At 46.9% G+C, this 12141-nt stretch overlaps 1 protein-coding gene across 1 annotated transcript in view; it reads right to left on the bottom strand.

The window, feature by feature from the left end:
* Positions 1-5281: 5281 nt before the first annotated feature.
* The window catches only part of ARSD (arylsulfatase D), a 26722-nt gene continuing 19862 nt past the window's right edge, over positions 5282-12141 (bottom strand). Inside the window, exons 7-10 of the mRNA XM_011962240.1 lie at positions 11416-11550; positions 10565-10727; positions 9318-9439; positions 5282-7990 (exon numbers count right to left, since the gene is read on the bottom strand). Of these exons, the coding sequence (XP_011817630.1) occupies positions 7614-7990; positions 9318-9439; positions 10565-10727; positions 11416-11550 (797 nt within the window). The 3' untranslated portion in view covers positions 5282-7613. The remainder of the gene's footprint in view (positions 7991-9317; positions 9440-10564; positions 10728-11415; positions 11551-12141) is intronic.

Below are 12141 nucleotides of genomic sequence, written 5' to 3' on the forward strand. Positions count from 1 at the left end.
TGGGATGGGGTGACCGTGGAGGCCGAGGACAGAGGGTGAGGTATTCAGCCTGGAGATGACCTTTAACCTCAAGGCTTTCTTCCTTTTAAACTTTTGCTGTTTGTTCAGTTTTTGTTTTTGTGTTTTTTTGAGACGGAGTCTTGCTCTGTCGCCCAGGCTGGAGGGGCGCGATCTCAGCTCACTGCAACCTCCGCCTCCCAGTTCAAGTGATCCTCCTGCCTCTGCCTCCCAAGTAACTGGGACTACAGGTGCGCACCACCACACCCAGCTAATTTTTGTATTTTTTATAGAGACGGGGTTTCACCATGTTGGCCAGGCTGGTCTTGAACTCCTGGCCTCAAGTGATCCACCCGCTTTGGCCTCCCAAAGTGCTGGGATTACAGGTGTGAGCCACTGTACCCAGCCAAACGTTTGCTTTTTTAACAATAATTTTTTGTGGGTTTTTTTTGTTTTTTCTTTTTGAGATGGAGTCTTGCTCTGTCGCCCAGGCTGGAGTGCCATCTCAGCTTACTGCAACCTCTACCTCCCAGGTTCAAGCAGTTCTCCTACTTCCACCTCCTGAGTAGCTGGGATTACAGGTGCCCGCCGCCATGCTTGGCTAACTTTTGTATTTTTAGTAGAGACAGGGTTTCACCATGTTGGCCACTGTGGAACTCCTGGTCTGAAGTGATCTGCTTACCTTGGTCTCCCAAAATGCTGGGATTACAGGCATGAGCCACTGTACCCGGCCAATTGTATATTTCAAAATAACTAGAGGAGTATATTTAGAAATGTTCCCAACACAAATAAATGATAAATATTTGAGGTAATGGCTAGCCCAGTTACCCAGATTTGATGACTACACATTGTATGCTTGTATCAAAAATATCACACCAACCCCACAGATATGTGCAACTGTGATGTATCCATAAAAGTTACACGTTTTAAAAATTGCCTGGCACAGTGGCTTAAACCTGTAATCCTAGCACTTTAGGAGGCCAAGTGGGAGGACTGCTTGAAGTCAGGAGTTTGAGACCAGCCTGGGCAACATAGTGAGACCTCATCTCTACAAAGAATACAAAAATTAGCTGGGTGTGTTGGTGTGTGCTTGTGGTCCCAAGGGAGCCTGGGAGGCTGAGGTGGGAGGATTGCTTGAGCCCAGGAATTCTAGACCAGCCTGGGCAACATAGCAAGACCCAGTCTCTACACAAATTTTAGAAAATTAGCTGGAAGTGGTGGCATATGCCTGTGGTCCCAGCTAGTTGGGAGGCTGAGGTGGGAGGATTGCTTGAGCCCAGGTAGTTGAGACTACAATGAGCTGTGATGGTGCCACTGCACTTCAGCCTGGGCAACAGAGCAAGACCCTGTCTCAAAACAAAACAAAAGAAACAAACAAAAAACCCTCAGAACTAACTGTTCAGATTTAAAAAACAGTGACTGTATGATTACATTAGGCCCACCCAAATAATCCAGAATCAGCTCCCCATATTAAGACACTTAATTTCATGAAATCTGTGAAGTCTGTTTTGCCATGCAATGTGATATGGTTTGGCTGCGTCCCCATCCAAATCTCATCTTGAATTCCTACATGTTGTGGGAGGGACCCGGTGGGAGGTAACTGAATCATGGGGGCAGGTCTTTCTCATGCGATTTTCGTGATAGTGAGTAAGAGTTTCCCTGCGCAAGCTCTTTTCTCTTTGCCTGCCACCATCCTTGTAAGACATGACTTGCTCCTGCTTGCCTTCCACCATGATTGAGGCTTCCCCAGCCATGTGAAACTGTAAGTCCATTAAACTTCTTTCTTTTGTGTATCCAGGCTTGGGTATGTCTTTATCAGCAGTGTGAAAATAGACTAATATACAAGGTGACATTATACAAAGTGGTTAAGGGTTGAATGGTGTTTCCTCCCCCACAATTCATAGGTGGAAGATCTATCCCCTCTCCCCCATCTGTGAATGTGACCTTATTTGGAAATGCAGTGTTTACAGATGTCATTAGTTTTGATGAGGTCATCCTGCAGGAAGATAGGCTGTAATACTATGACTGGTGTCTTTATGAAAAGAGGAAGTTTGGGCACAGACACACACAGAGGAGAACACCATGAAACCATGGGGCAGAGACTGGAGTGATGCTGCCAAAAACCCAGGGATGCCTGGAGTCGCCAGGGTCTGAAAGAGGCAGGAAGGATCCTCCCCTATAGCCTCCCAAAGGAGCGCAGCCCTGAGACACCTTGATCTCAGCCTCCTGGACTCCAGGACTGGGTAAGGATAAGTATCCGTTGTTTAAGCCCCTGGTTTGTGGTAACTTGTAGCAGCCACAGAAAACTAATTCACACATACTCATAGGCTCCAGGGATTCTGATGTCTGTATCTTGAACAGCATGAGGGGTCATTATTAAGCCATTGGCAGGGCTTTGGTTCTGATTGTGGCCATGGATTGCCTTTGGTCTGTTGGACATGTCCTCTTCTCTGGAACGGCCATGCCAACTCCATGTGATTAGATTAGGATGGGATTCTAAGGTGGATATCCCATTGCAACCATGGGTGGACATTTAATCCAGGAATGACCAAGTCCTTCAGCCATAATGATTGGTACCAACATGGGTGATACTGTTTGGCCGTGTCCCCACCCAAATCTCATCTTGAATTGTAGTTCCATAATGTCCTAAACATTACAAACTGTAAATGTTAGTTAACATGGCAAAAGGGACTTTGCGGCTATAATGAGTTAAGAATGCTGAGATGTTGGGAGGCCGAGGCGGGCGGATCATGAGGTCAGGAGATCAAGACCATTCTGGCTAACATGGTGAAACCTTATCTCTACTAAAAAAAAAAAAAAATACAAAAACGTTAGCCGGGCGTGGTGGCGGGCACCTGTAGTCCCAGCTACTCGGGAGGCTGAGGCAGGAGAATGGTGTGAACCCAGGAGGCGGCGCTTGCAGTGAGCTGATATTGCACCACTGCACTCCAGCCTGGGCAACAGAGCTAGACTCCGTCTAAAAAAAAAAAAAAAAAAAAAAAAATTCCTGAGATGAGGAGATGATCCTGGATTATCCTGGTGGGTTCTAAATAATCACAAGAGTCCTTATAAGTGGGAGGTAGGAGTGTCAAAGTCAGAGAAGGAGATGTGAAGAGGGAAGCAGAAGTCAGAGAAAGAGAGAGACTGGAGGATACTGTGCTGCTGGCTTTGAAGAATGAGGAAGAAGCCATAAGCCAAGGAATACCACAGCCTCTAGCAGAGGGAAATGCAAGGAAATGGATTTTCTTTTGGAACCTCCAGAAGGAACCAGCCTGCTGACACTTTGATTTTTTGACTTCTGATTACCACAACTATAAGAAAAACTGTGTTATTTTAAGCAATTAAGTTTGTGATATATTTTGTTACAGCAGCAATAGCAAACTCACACACTCCTCTAATGGTCTTTTAACCTCAGGTCCTGTCTCTCTCTCTCTTTCTTCTCCTCCTCTTTCCCGTCTCCTTCTTCTTTTTCTCTCATTCTCTTTCACCCCATCTGTTCTCTCCAGAGGGGCAGATGAACGTTTTCTTTACATGGGGGCTTCTGACTCCATAAAGAAGTCAGAAGCTGCCAGGTCTCCTAAGTCTAGGGCAGGAAGGATAGTATCAGCATCGCTTCTGCTGCATTCTGTTGGTCAAAGCAAATCAGAGGCTCATTCCAGATCCAAGGGGAGGAAAAAGGCTCCAACTTGTAGCTGGGCTCATGTGGAAGGTAATGGGAGGACCTGGCAGCTGTTTTAAGACATGTACCACATCTAGATTTCAACCTACAGAAAAGTCCAAAGATACACCAACAACAGCCCAAGTTAGTCAATGGAAGCTGGCTCAAGGCTGCCCCCTTTAGGTGGAGACTAACCAGCTCCCTGACATCCTTCAGTTAACTGCACCTTCCACCTTTTTGCTGCCTGGAATGTCTACACACTGCCTGGAGCTGTGGCAGCCATCTTGTGACCATGAGGCAAATCCTATGTGCAAGAGCAGGAAGCTGGAAAGAACCTGCCATCCCTGGATTGCTTCCTCTGTGACTCCCATTACCTGGGAGAGAACACGTCTTTCTCTTGTTTAAGGCGTTCTTATTCCCAGTCTCCCTTTCTCCCCTGTATAACCCTAAAAGTACAGGAGTACACTTGTGACTGTAATTTAAGTTTTTCAGAATGGGGGAGTTTGGATTATTTAGTCCTCTCTCCATGAATCACTAGTGAATAGCAATGCCAGGTGAGTTCCTTCAAAGCTGGGGGGTGAAGGGGTGGAGGTGGAAAAGTAGGATTGCAGATGGGAAATAAAAACAAACAAATGACACCATCCAGGGAGATTTGTCATATTTTATTCAGTAGTTCTGCTGCACTGCCAGCCTAGGGATGCACTTGATTCCCAAGAAACGCGAGTGTCCTATTCGCAGAGTCATCCACAGGTACCTGCCCCCTGGACTGCAGCAACTTTATTACCTTAACTAGCACAGAACAGAGGTTGATTTAAACTCCTTACATTCACTTCTCAGACCAATGAATGGGCAAAGAAACACCTCATGGCTCTGGGAAGGCATGTTGAGACCCGTTTTTGCAAGTCCTAAGGAATGGAAGAATATAGCTGCCAGGTGTCCCAGGTCTAGGGCAGGAAGGGTAGTATCGGCATCACTTATACTGCATTCTGTTGGTCAACGCAAGTCAGAGGCTCAGCCCATTTCCAAGGGCAGGGAAGAGGCTCCATCCTGTAGTTGGGCTCACTTGGAAGGTAATGGGAGGAGTTGGTGACTGCTTTAAGACACATACTGTGTCTAGATTTCAACCTACAGAAAAGTCCAAAGATGCACTCACAGGAGCCCATTAGTCAAGTGAAGCTGGCTCATGGCTGCCTTCTTCAGGTGGAGACTAACCAACTCCCTGACGTCCTTCAGTTAACTGCTCCTTCCTTTTTCCTGCTGTCTGGAATGTCTGCGTGCCATCTGGAGCTATGGCAGCCTTCTTGCGACCATGAGGCAAACTCTACATGCAAGAGCAGGTAGCCAAAAAGAGCCCGCCAGCCCTGGGCTTATATTCTGCTTCCCAGGGAGCTTGAAGATAGCAAAACCCACAGCCATTTTCATCAAATGCCAGGAAATTCTTAGGCTGGGATCGTTTGAATGGTTGAGTGTGAAAGGCTTGTTATAATGTGCTTGTTGAATACAGTGAAAGATGAGATGGCTTTTAGCTGCCTCCAACCCCCCGTGTCCCATGCTCCATAGATGTTTCTTTTTTTTTTTTTTTTTTTTTTTTTTAGATGTTTCTTTTTTTTTTTTTTTTTTTTTTTTATCATTTTTTGGTTATTCCAGGTGTCTCCTGTGTGTCCCTCCAGATCCCTCTCCAGCCTTAGAAACCTGAACTCTATAAATGTTGCCTCTCTCCACTCATCTTCTCTTTGGCTTCAGGTTGAGTTCAGCCAACAGATGCCCCTGTAGGATTTGGACACAGCGAGCCAGGGGAGAGAGGGGCATCAGCTGCCTGGTTAGCAGGGCTGTGATGATTCTTCTACCGGTGACCCTCACTGCTGTGGACAGCCCGTTGCCTCTTCCTCTGGATTTTGGAAGCTTCCCTGCCGAGGTCTGAAGGTGGCTCCCTGCCTCCCACTGATGTCCCTAGAATCCCATCCTCACCTAATACCTGGGATTGAACACTGCCTTTCTTAGATGTCATTTAGTCTCTCATTTCAATTCCCAGTATGCTTCCTGCAAAGACCTCGATAGACGGACTCAGGGGAATAGTGCAAGGTCCTCCCATCTCCAGTATTGGGATCTGGGGGCAGGGGTCCCAGCTGTGCCGTAGGTTAGGACTACGCTTCTATCATCAAAGCCACAGAGGGAAGAGGTGACGATGAAACACACTAGAACTGCCTTAGAAAACACACTGGTCAAATCGTAGCTATTCGAGGAATGTAGGAAGAAGAGCTTCCTTCTCTCTGCAGGTCTGAAGGTTCCCACGGCTGTCTCTTTGCCCAAGGGGCAAACTTTCCATCTGGGCATCTTCTGTGCATCTGAGGATCATTTGCCAATTATAGGCAATGGTAGTGCGTGTTTCAGTGCAGAATGAGATAGAGTCGTTTGACAATAAAGCGATGCATCAAAAACCTCAGTCAACTCAGTGTTTTCTTGTTTTCCTGCTGACCAACCTAATTCTGGTTTCATACAGGGCAGCCAGGTGCCCACCTAAAAGACTGCACTTCTCAACTTCCAGTTGTTTCTATGGATAATGGCTGGAAGCAGAAATTGGGTTGGGGCTCCCAGATAACCCCCCCTCACAGGGACTGCTTCAGGAGGAAGGGATGCCCTTTGGTTCTTTCTCCTTCCCGCTGCCTGGAATGTGATGTCTGGCACTGTGGCAGCTATGCTGACATAATGAGGCTAACTCTCTGCCAAGCTAAGAGTGGCAGAGCTGGGAGTTGAAAAGAGCCTGCTAGCCTTGGGTGCTTCCCCTTGATCGGCTCACTACTTGGAAGAGAACACACCCTTTTCTTGTTCTTTTCTTTAAGGCTTTTTGTTTGTTTTTAAGGCAGGGTCTTCCTCTGTCCCCCAGCCTGGAGTGCAGTAGTGCAATCATAGCTCACTGCAGTTTCAACCTCCCAGGCTCAAATAATCCTCCCACCTCAGTCTCCTAAGTAGCTGAGACTACAGCTATGGGCCATGACATCTAGCTAGTTATTTAATTGTTTTTCGTAGAGATGAGGTCTCACTGTGTTGCTCAGGCTGGGTAGGTGTTTCACTCCTAGGCTCAAGTGATCCTCCTACCGTGGCCTCCCAAAGTGCTGGGATTACAGGTGTGAGTCACCATGCCTGGCTTTGTTTAATGCATTCCTTTTTCCCAGCATCCGTTACCAGCAGCCTGAAGCCATTTCTATAACAATATCAGGAAGACACATGGACAGAGACCCTAATGTATGAAAAATGCATCGACCCTTTGAGATCAATGAGTCCTCAAAAAGAGAGACTGAGAGGCTTTAACTTTCCTCCACTATGTGAGAGTAGGAACAGACACTCTTCCCTGTCCGTTTGTAAGGCTGCTATGTCATCTAGGTGATGAAATGGCAATAATGCTTTAAGACAGGGGTGAAAACACTGGGCACTGGCACAGTGACAAACCCTGAGACTTAGTGGAGGAAGAGGAGGCATCAGTGGGTGCCTGCTGGGATAGTCTTATTTCAGAAATCAGAAAATGGAAACCCTGGATGGACACAGTGGCTCACGCCTGTAACCCCAGCACTTTGGGAGGCTGAGGCAGGTGGATGACTTGAGGTCGGGAGTGCGAGACCAGCCTGGGCAACATGGTGAAACCCTGTCTCTACTGAAACTACAAAAATTAGCCAGGCATGGTGGCAGGTGCCTGGTGCCTGTAATCCTGGGTACTCAGGAGGCTGAGGCAGGAAAATCGCGTGAATCCGACAGGCAGAGGTTGTAGCGAGCAGAGATCGTGCCATCGCACTCCAGCCTGGGGGACAGAGTGACACTCTGTCTCAAAAAGAAAGAAAGAAATAAAGAAAATGGGGATCCACTCTCAGTCCAGGGCACGTTCCTTGCAAAAAGGGAAGCTGAAGATTGAACCAAGCTTGGAGAAATGTGTTTGCAACGCAGTCAGGCTCTCCTGGATCCTCTCTCACAGTCCCGGCATTGGCGGGGTGCCAGCCCCATCCTCGTGGCATGAGCAGAACGGGAAATGTCCGCAGCACGGCTGCAGCCACGGCTTCCACAGGATGTTGCTTGTGGAAAACTGCTGGGGCACAGGACTCAGGGTGTGCCGATGCTCCGACACCGCCACACCCACCCTTGCTATCACGGCGTGGTACAGGGGCTCGGAGTCGGGGGTCAGGGGCCGCGCCTCGGAGGGGTCCCTGGAGAGGTCAAAGAGCAAAGGGGGTCTGTGATGGGTCACGCCCTCCCCGGAGCATGGACAGATGCCTCGGCCGTAGCAGGCCCCCGCTCCCTCAGGGTGGAACTGCGGGGTGGTGTAATGAACCTTCCAGACGCTTCCACCTGGATGCAGACAAGAAGAGAGTCAGGGTGGCAGAAATCCATGCAGGTGTGAACACAGGACGCAGGTGTCAGCCCTGTGGAATCAGCATGAACCTCCCTGTTCAATGAAAAGGAGGGGGGACACGAGGCTGTTCACACAATCACAGCCTTCAGCTTGTCAAGTCAGAGCGTGTGTGTGTGTGTGCGCGCGCGTGTGTGTGTGTGTGCGCGCGCCCGTGTGTGTGTGTGTGTGTGCGCGCGCCCGTGTGTGTGTGTGTGTGTGTGCGCGCGCGTGTGTGTGTGTGTGTGCGTGTGTGTCCATTTGTGTCTCTACATCGCACGCCCCAGGCAAAGGGACTCATGGCAGAACGCTCACTGTGGCTGCTTTCAGAAATCAGAATCATAGAGGTTCCTTAATTCCTACCCTTTCCCCTGTGTTGAAACTGTTCAGCGTCGATCTACTACCTTTCTACACAGAAACACCCATGATATTTTAAACAGCACGATTGGGTACTTATCTATCTATTGCTACCTATTTATCAATCCATCCATTTACCTTACCTATCGATCTCATCTATCATTATCTGTTTATCAATCATCTACCTACCTACCTATCATCTATCTCTGTTTATCTATCTCCTATCTACCATCTGTCTACCATCTACCTACCTACCTATCTACCATCTGTTTATCTATCAACTTATCTATCACCTATCATCTATCTATTATCTATCTCTCCATCCATATTTCTTTTTTCTAACAGCCCACCAGATCTCTCTATCTACCTTTCATCCATCTATCCATCTATTCATCCACCCATGAACTGATTCTACTTTTTATCTATCATCTATCTATCTGTTTATCTATCATCTATCTTACCTATCCATCATCTATCTTATCTATCACCTATCATCAATCTCATCTATCCATCCATCATGTATCTTATCTATCTATCATCTATCTTATCTATCTATATCTCTATCCATTCATCATGTATCTTACCTATCCATCCATCATCTATCTTATCTATCCATCATCTGTCTCATCTATCTATCCATCATCTATGCATCTATCATCTATTTATTCATCCATCATCTGTCTTATCTATCCATTATCTATCTTATCTATCCATCATCCATCTCGTCTATTTATCCATCATCTATCCATTATGTATCTAGCATCTCTCTCTCTCTCTGCCCTCCTCTCATCTATCTATAACCTACTCATTGGTTTATTTATCTCTATTTCTATAGGCATTTGCCCATCCATTCATCCATCCATCCACACATCCACACGACCTATTGGCTGTTTCTCTGGACGTCCCTGGCTGTGGGCAGCGTGTACTCACTGTCCCTCTGGTGCCAGCGTGCTGCGTGGAGATGCTGCCCACAGTAATGAAACAGGAACTCATGTGCCGAGCGCACCTCAGCTCCCTGCAGCAAGGGCACCAGGCTGTGGCCGTCGATCACCCTGATTTCATGAAGAGACCACAGAGCAGAGTCAGACCACGGGTTCCTAGGTAACCTTTTGCACCTGGGAACACATCTCCCAGAACGCAAGGCTCCCCAGCAAATGGAGCAGAGATGAGCTCTCTCTCCAGGTGCTGTTCAGATTGCAGGTTGCTGAGCAGGACACATGTGGTTATTTCAAGACACAGTGTCTCTAAGTGTAGGGGTCATTTGTTATGCAGCACTGCATAAGCAAAGTGCACACACACACACACCCCTACACACACACACACCCCTACACACACACACACCCCTACACACACCTACACACACACACACACCCCTACACACACACCTACACACACACCTACACACACACACCTACACACACACATACACCTACACACACACACACCCCTACACACACACACACCCCTACACATAGCACTGTCACCTTGGATGTTAACACAAAGCCTTCAAATTCAGCTGGACAGCCCACATTCCTGAGTTGATTTTTCTTACTTTTTTTTATGAGGCAGTCTTGCTCCGTCGCCCAGGCTGTAGTGCAGTGGCACAATCTCAGCTCATTGCAACCTCTGCCTCCTGGTCAAGCGATTCTCATGCCTCAGCCTCCTGAGTAGCTGGGACTACAGGCACAAGCTACCACACTCGGCTAATTTTTGTATTTCTTGTAGAGATGGGGTTTCACCACATTGGCCAGGCTGGTCTCGAACTCCTGACCTAAGGTGATCTGCCCATCTAACCTCCCAAAGTGCTAGGATTATCAGCATGAGCCATTGCACCCGACCTGTTTTTACTTTTTAATCATAACAGACCCCAAGACACATGGTCACATGGGTAAAGGAGACAGTGGTGCATGCCTGTAATCCCAGCTACTCGGGAGGCTGAGACAGAAGAATCACTTGAATCTGGGAGGCGGAGGTTGCAGTGAGCTGAGATCGTGCCATTGCACTCCAGCCTGGGCAAGAGTGTGAGACTCTGTCTCAGAAAAAAAAAAAAAAAAAAAAACAAAGCTTATTTATGTAACCAAACACCACCTGTTCCCCAAAATCCTATTGACATAAAAAAATTAAAAACTAAAAACAATTTTAAAAATCAGGGAACAGGCGGCCTTATCTCCACATACCTGTCCTGGGGCACCTCGCCACCCGCCAGCTGAACCACAGTGGGGAACACGTCCATCAGGCTCGTGGGCTCTCCGATCACTTGGCCGGCCGGGAGCACCCCGGGCCAGTGGAAGATCCCGGGCACGCGGATCCCACCTTCCCATCCTCCCATGCCTTTCCCACCTGTAAATAAAAGACATCATTAGGATTTTGCCGGAAACTGCCTAGTCTATACACACACCTGGATGTATCCGTGCATAGGTATCTGAACATGCACAGCCATCCGCACGCACACAAGCACACTGCGGCAGCCAGCCTCGGCTTCCCAAACACAGCCACAGCAATATTTCCAGAATCATGTTACTCCCCGGCCTCTTGAATATCAGTGGGTCACTGTGGCTGATTCAACTGTTCTAGTCACTCTATGCTACCTTTATTTAGAATAAAAGAATGTATTAAAATATTCATTAAATTTAATGATTTAAAAATATTTGTTATCAATAATTTTAAAAATATGTATTAATATTATGCATCAATATTCATTGATGTATTTAAAATACTAAAGTTAAAATAGTAATAAATTTATTAAATATTTAAAAATTAAGAATATAATAAAATAAATTTTAATTTTATCAGAATTATTTATTTATACCTCTCTCTATTCTACTAAAGTGTAAACCCTTTAAAGGAAGGGGATATGACTTTTTATCTGCCCGCCCTGCTCATCTAGGTAGAACTTGTACTACAGTAGGTGCTCAATGCATTCTTTTTGAAATGAGCAAACTCATTCTCAGTTCAACTTGTTCTCGGACCCTCAGTGGTGGGAGCTATTTGGTTGAATACATATGTGTCTCCGATGTCCACAACTCACCTTTGTAAATTCCGTTCCATCCCCCTAACTGGCTGTGTCCATCTCTTGCCTCTAAATGTCCTCCATGGTCAGAGGTGAAATACGTGAATGTTGAGTTCTTTAAACCATTGTCTTCGATGGCATTAAGTATCTTACCTTTACAGAAAATGGAAAGTTTCAGGACCAAGAAAACAAAGCAGCATCCGCTAGTTCAATGCACTTCTTCCTTTCTGCATGAGACACCTCTTGCCAGGAAGTCATAAGAAGAGACCACAGTTACTTGAGGCCATGGTTACGATGTGATCCCAAAGTGTAAGACATAGCTAATCATTGTGATACCACAGGACTGTTTACAATGCAAACCAACCGACTGATGGACTCTCCCTTCAGGCCAAGGCTATTCCAAAGTTAACCTGAAAAACTAGGTCAGGCCAGGCATGGTGGTTCACGCCTGTAATCCCAACAAACACTTTGGGAGCCTGAGGTGGGTGGATCACCTGAGGCCAGGAGTTCAAGACCAGCCTGGCCATTATGGTGAAACCTCATCTCTACGAAAAACATAAAAATTAGGTAGGTGTGGGGGTACACGCCTATAATCCCAGCTACTTGGGAGGCTGAGGCAGGAGAATTGCTTGAACCCAGGAGGCAGAGGTTGCAGTGAGGTGAGATTGCACCACTGCACTCCAGCCTAGGCAACAGAGTGACACTGCCTCAAAAAAAAAAAAAAAAAAAAAAACCAAAAGAGCG

Source organism: Colobus angolensis, unplaced genomic scaffold (genome assembly GCF_000951035.1).
Source record: "Colobus angolensis palliatus isolate OR3802 unplaced genomic scaffold, Cang.pa_1.0 Scaffold587, whole genome shotgun sequence".
Classification (NCBI taxonomy): domain Eukaryota; kingdom Metazoa; phylum Chordata; class Mammalia; order Primates; family Cercopithecidae; genus Colobus; species Colobus angolensis.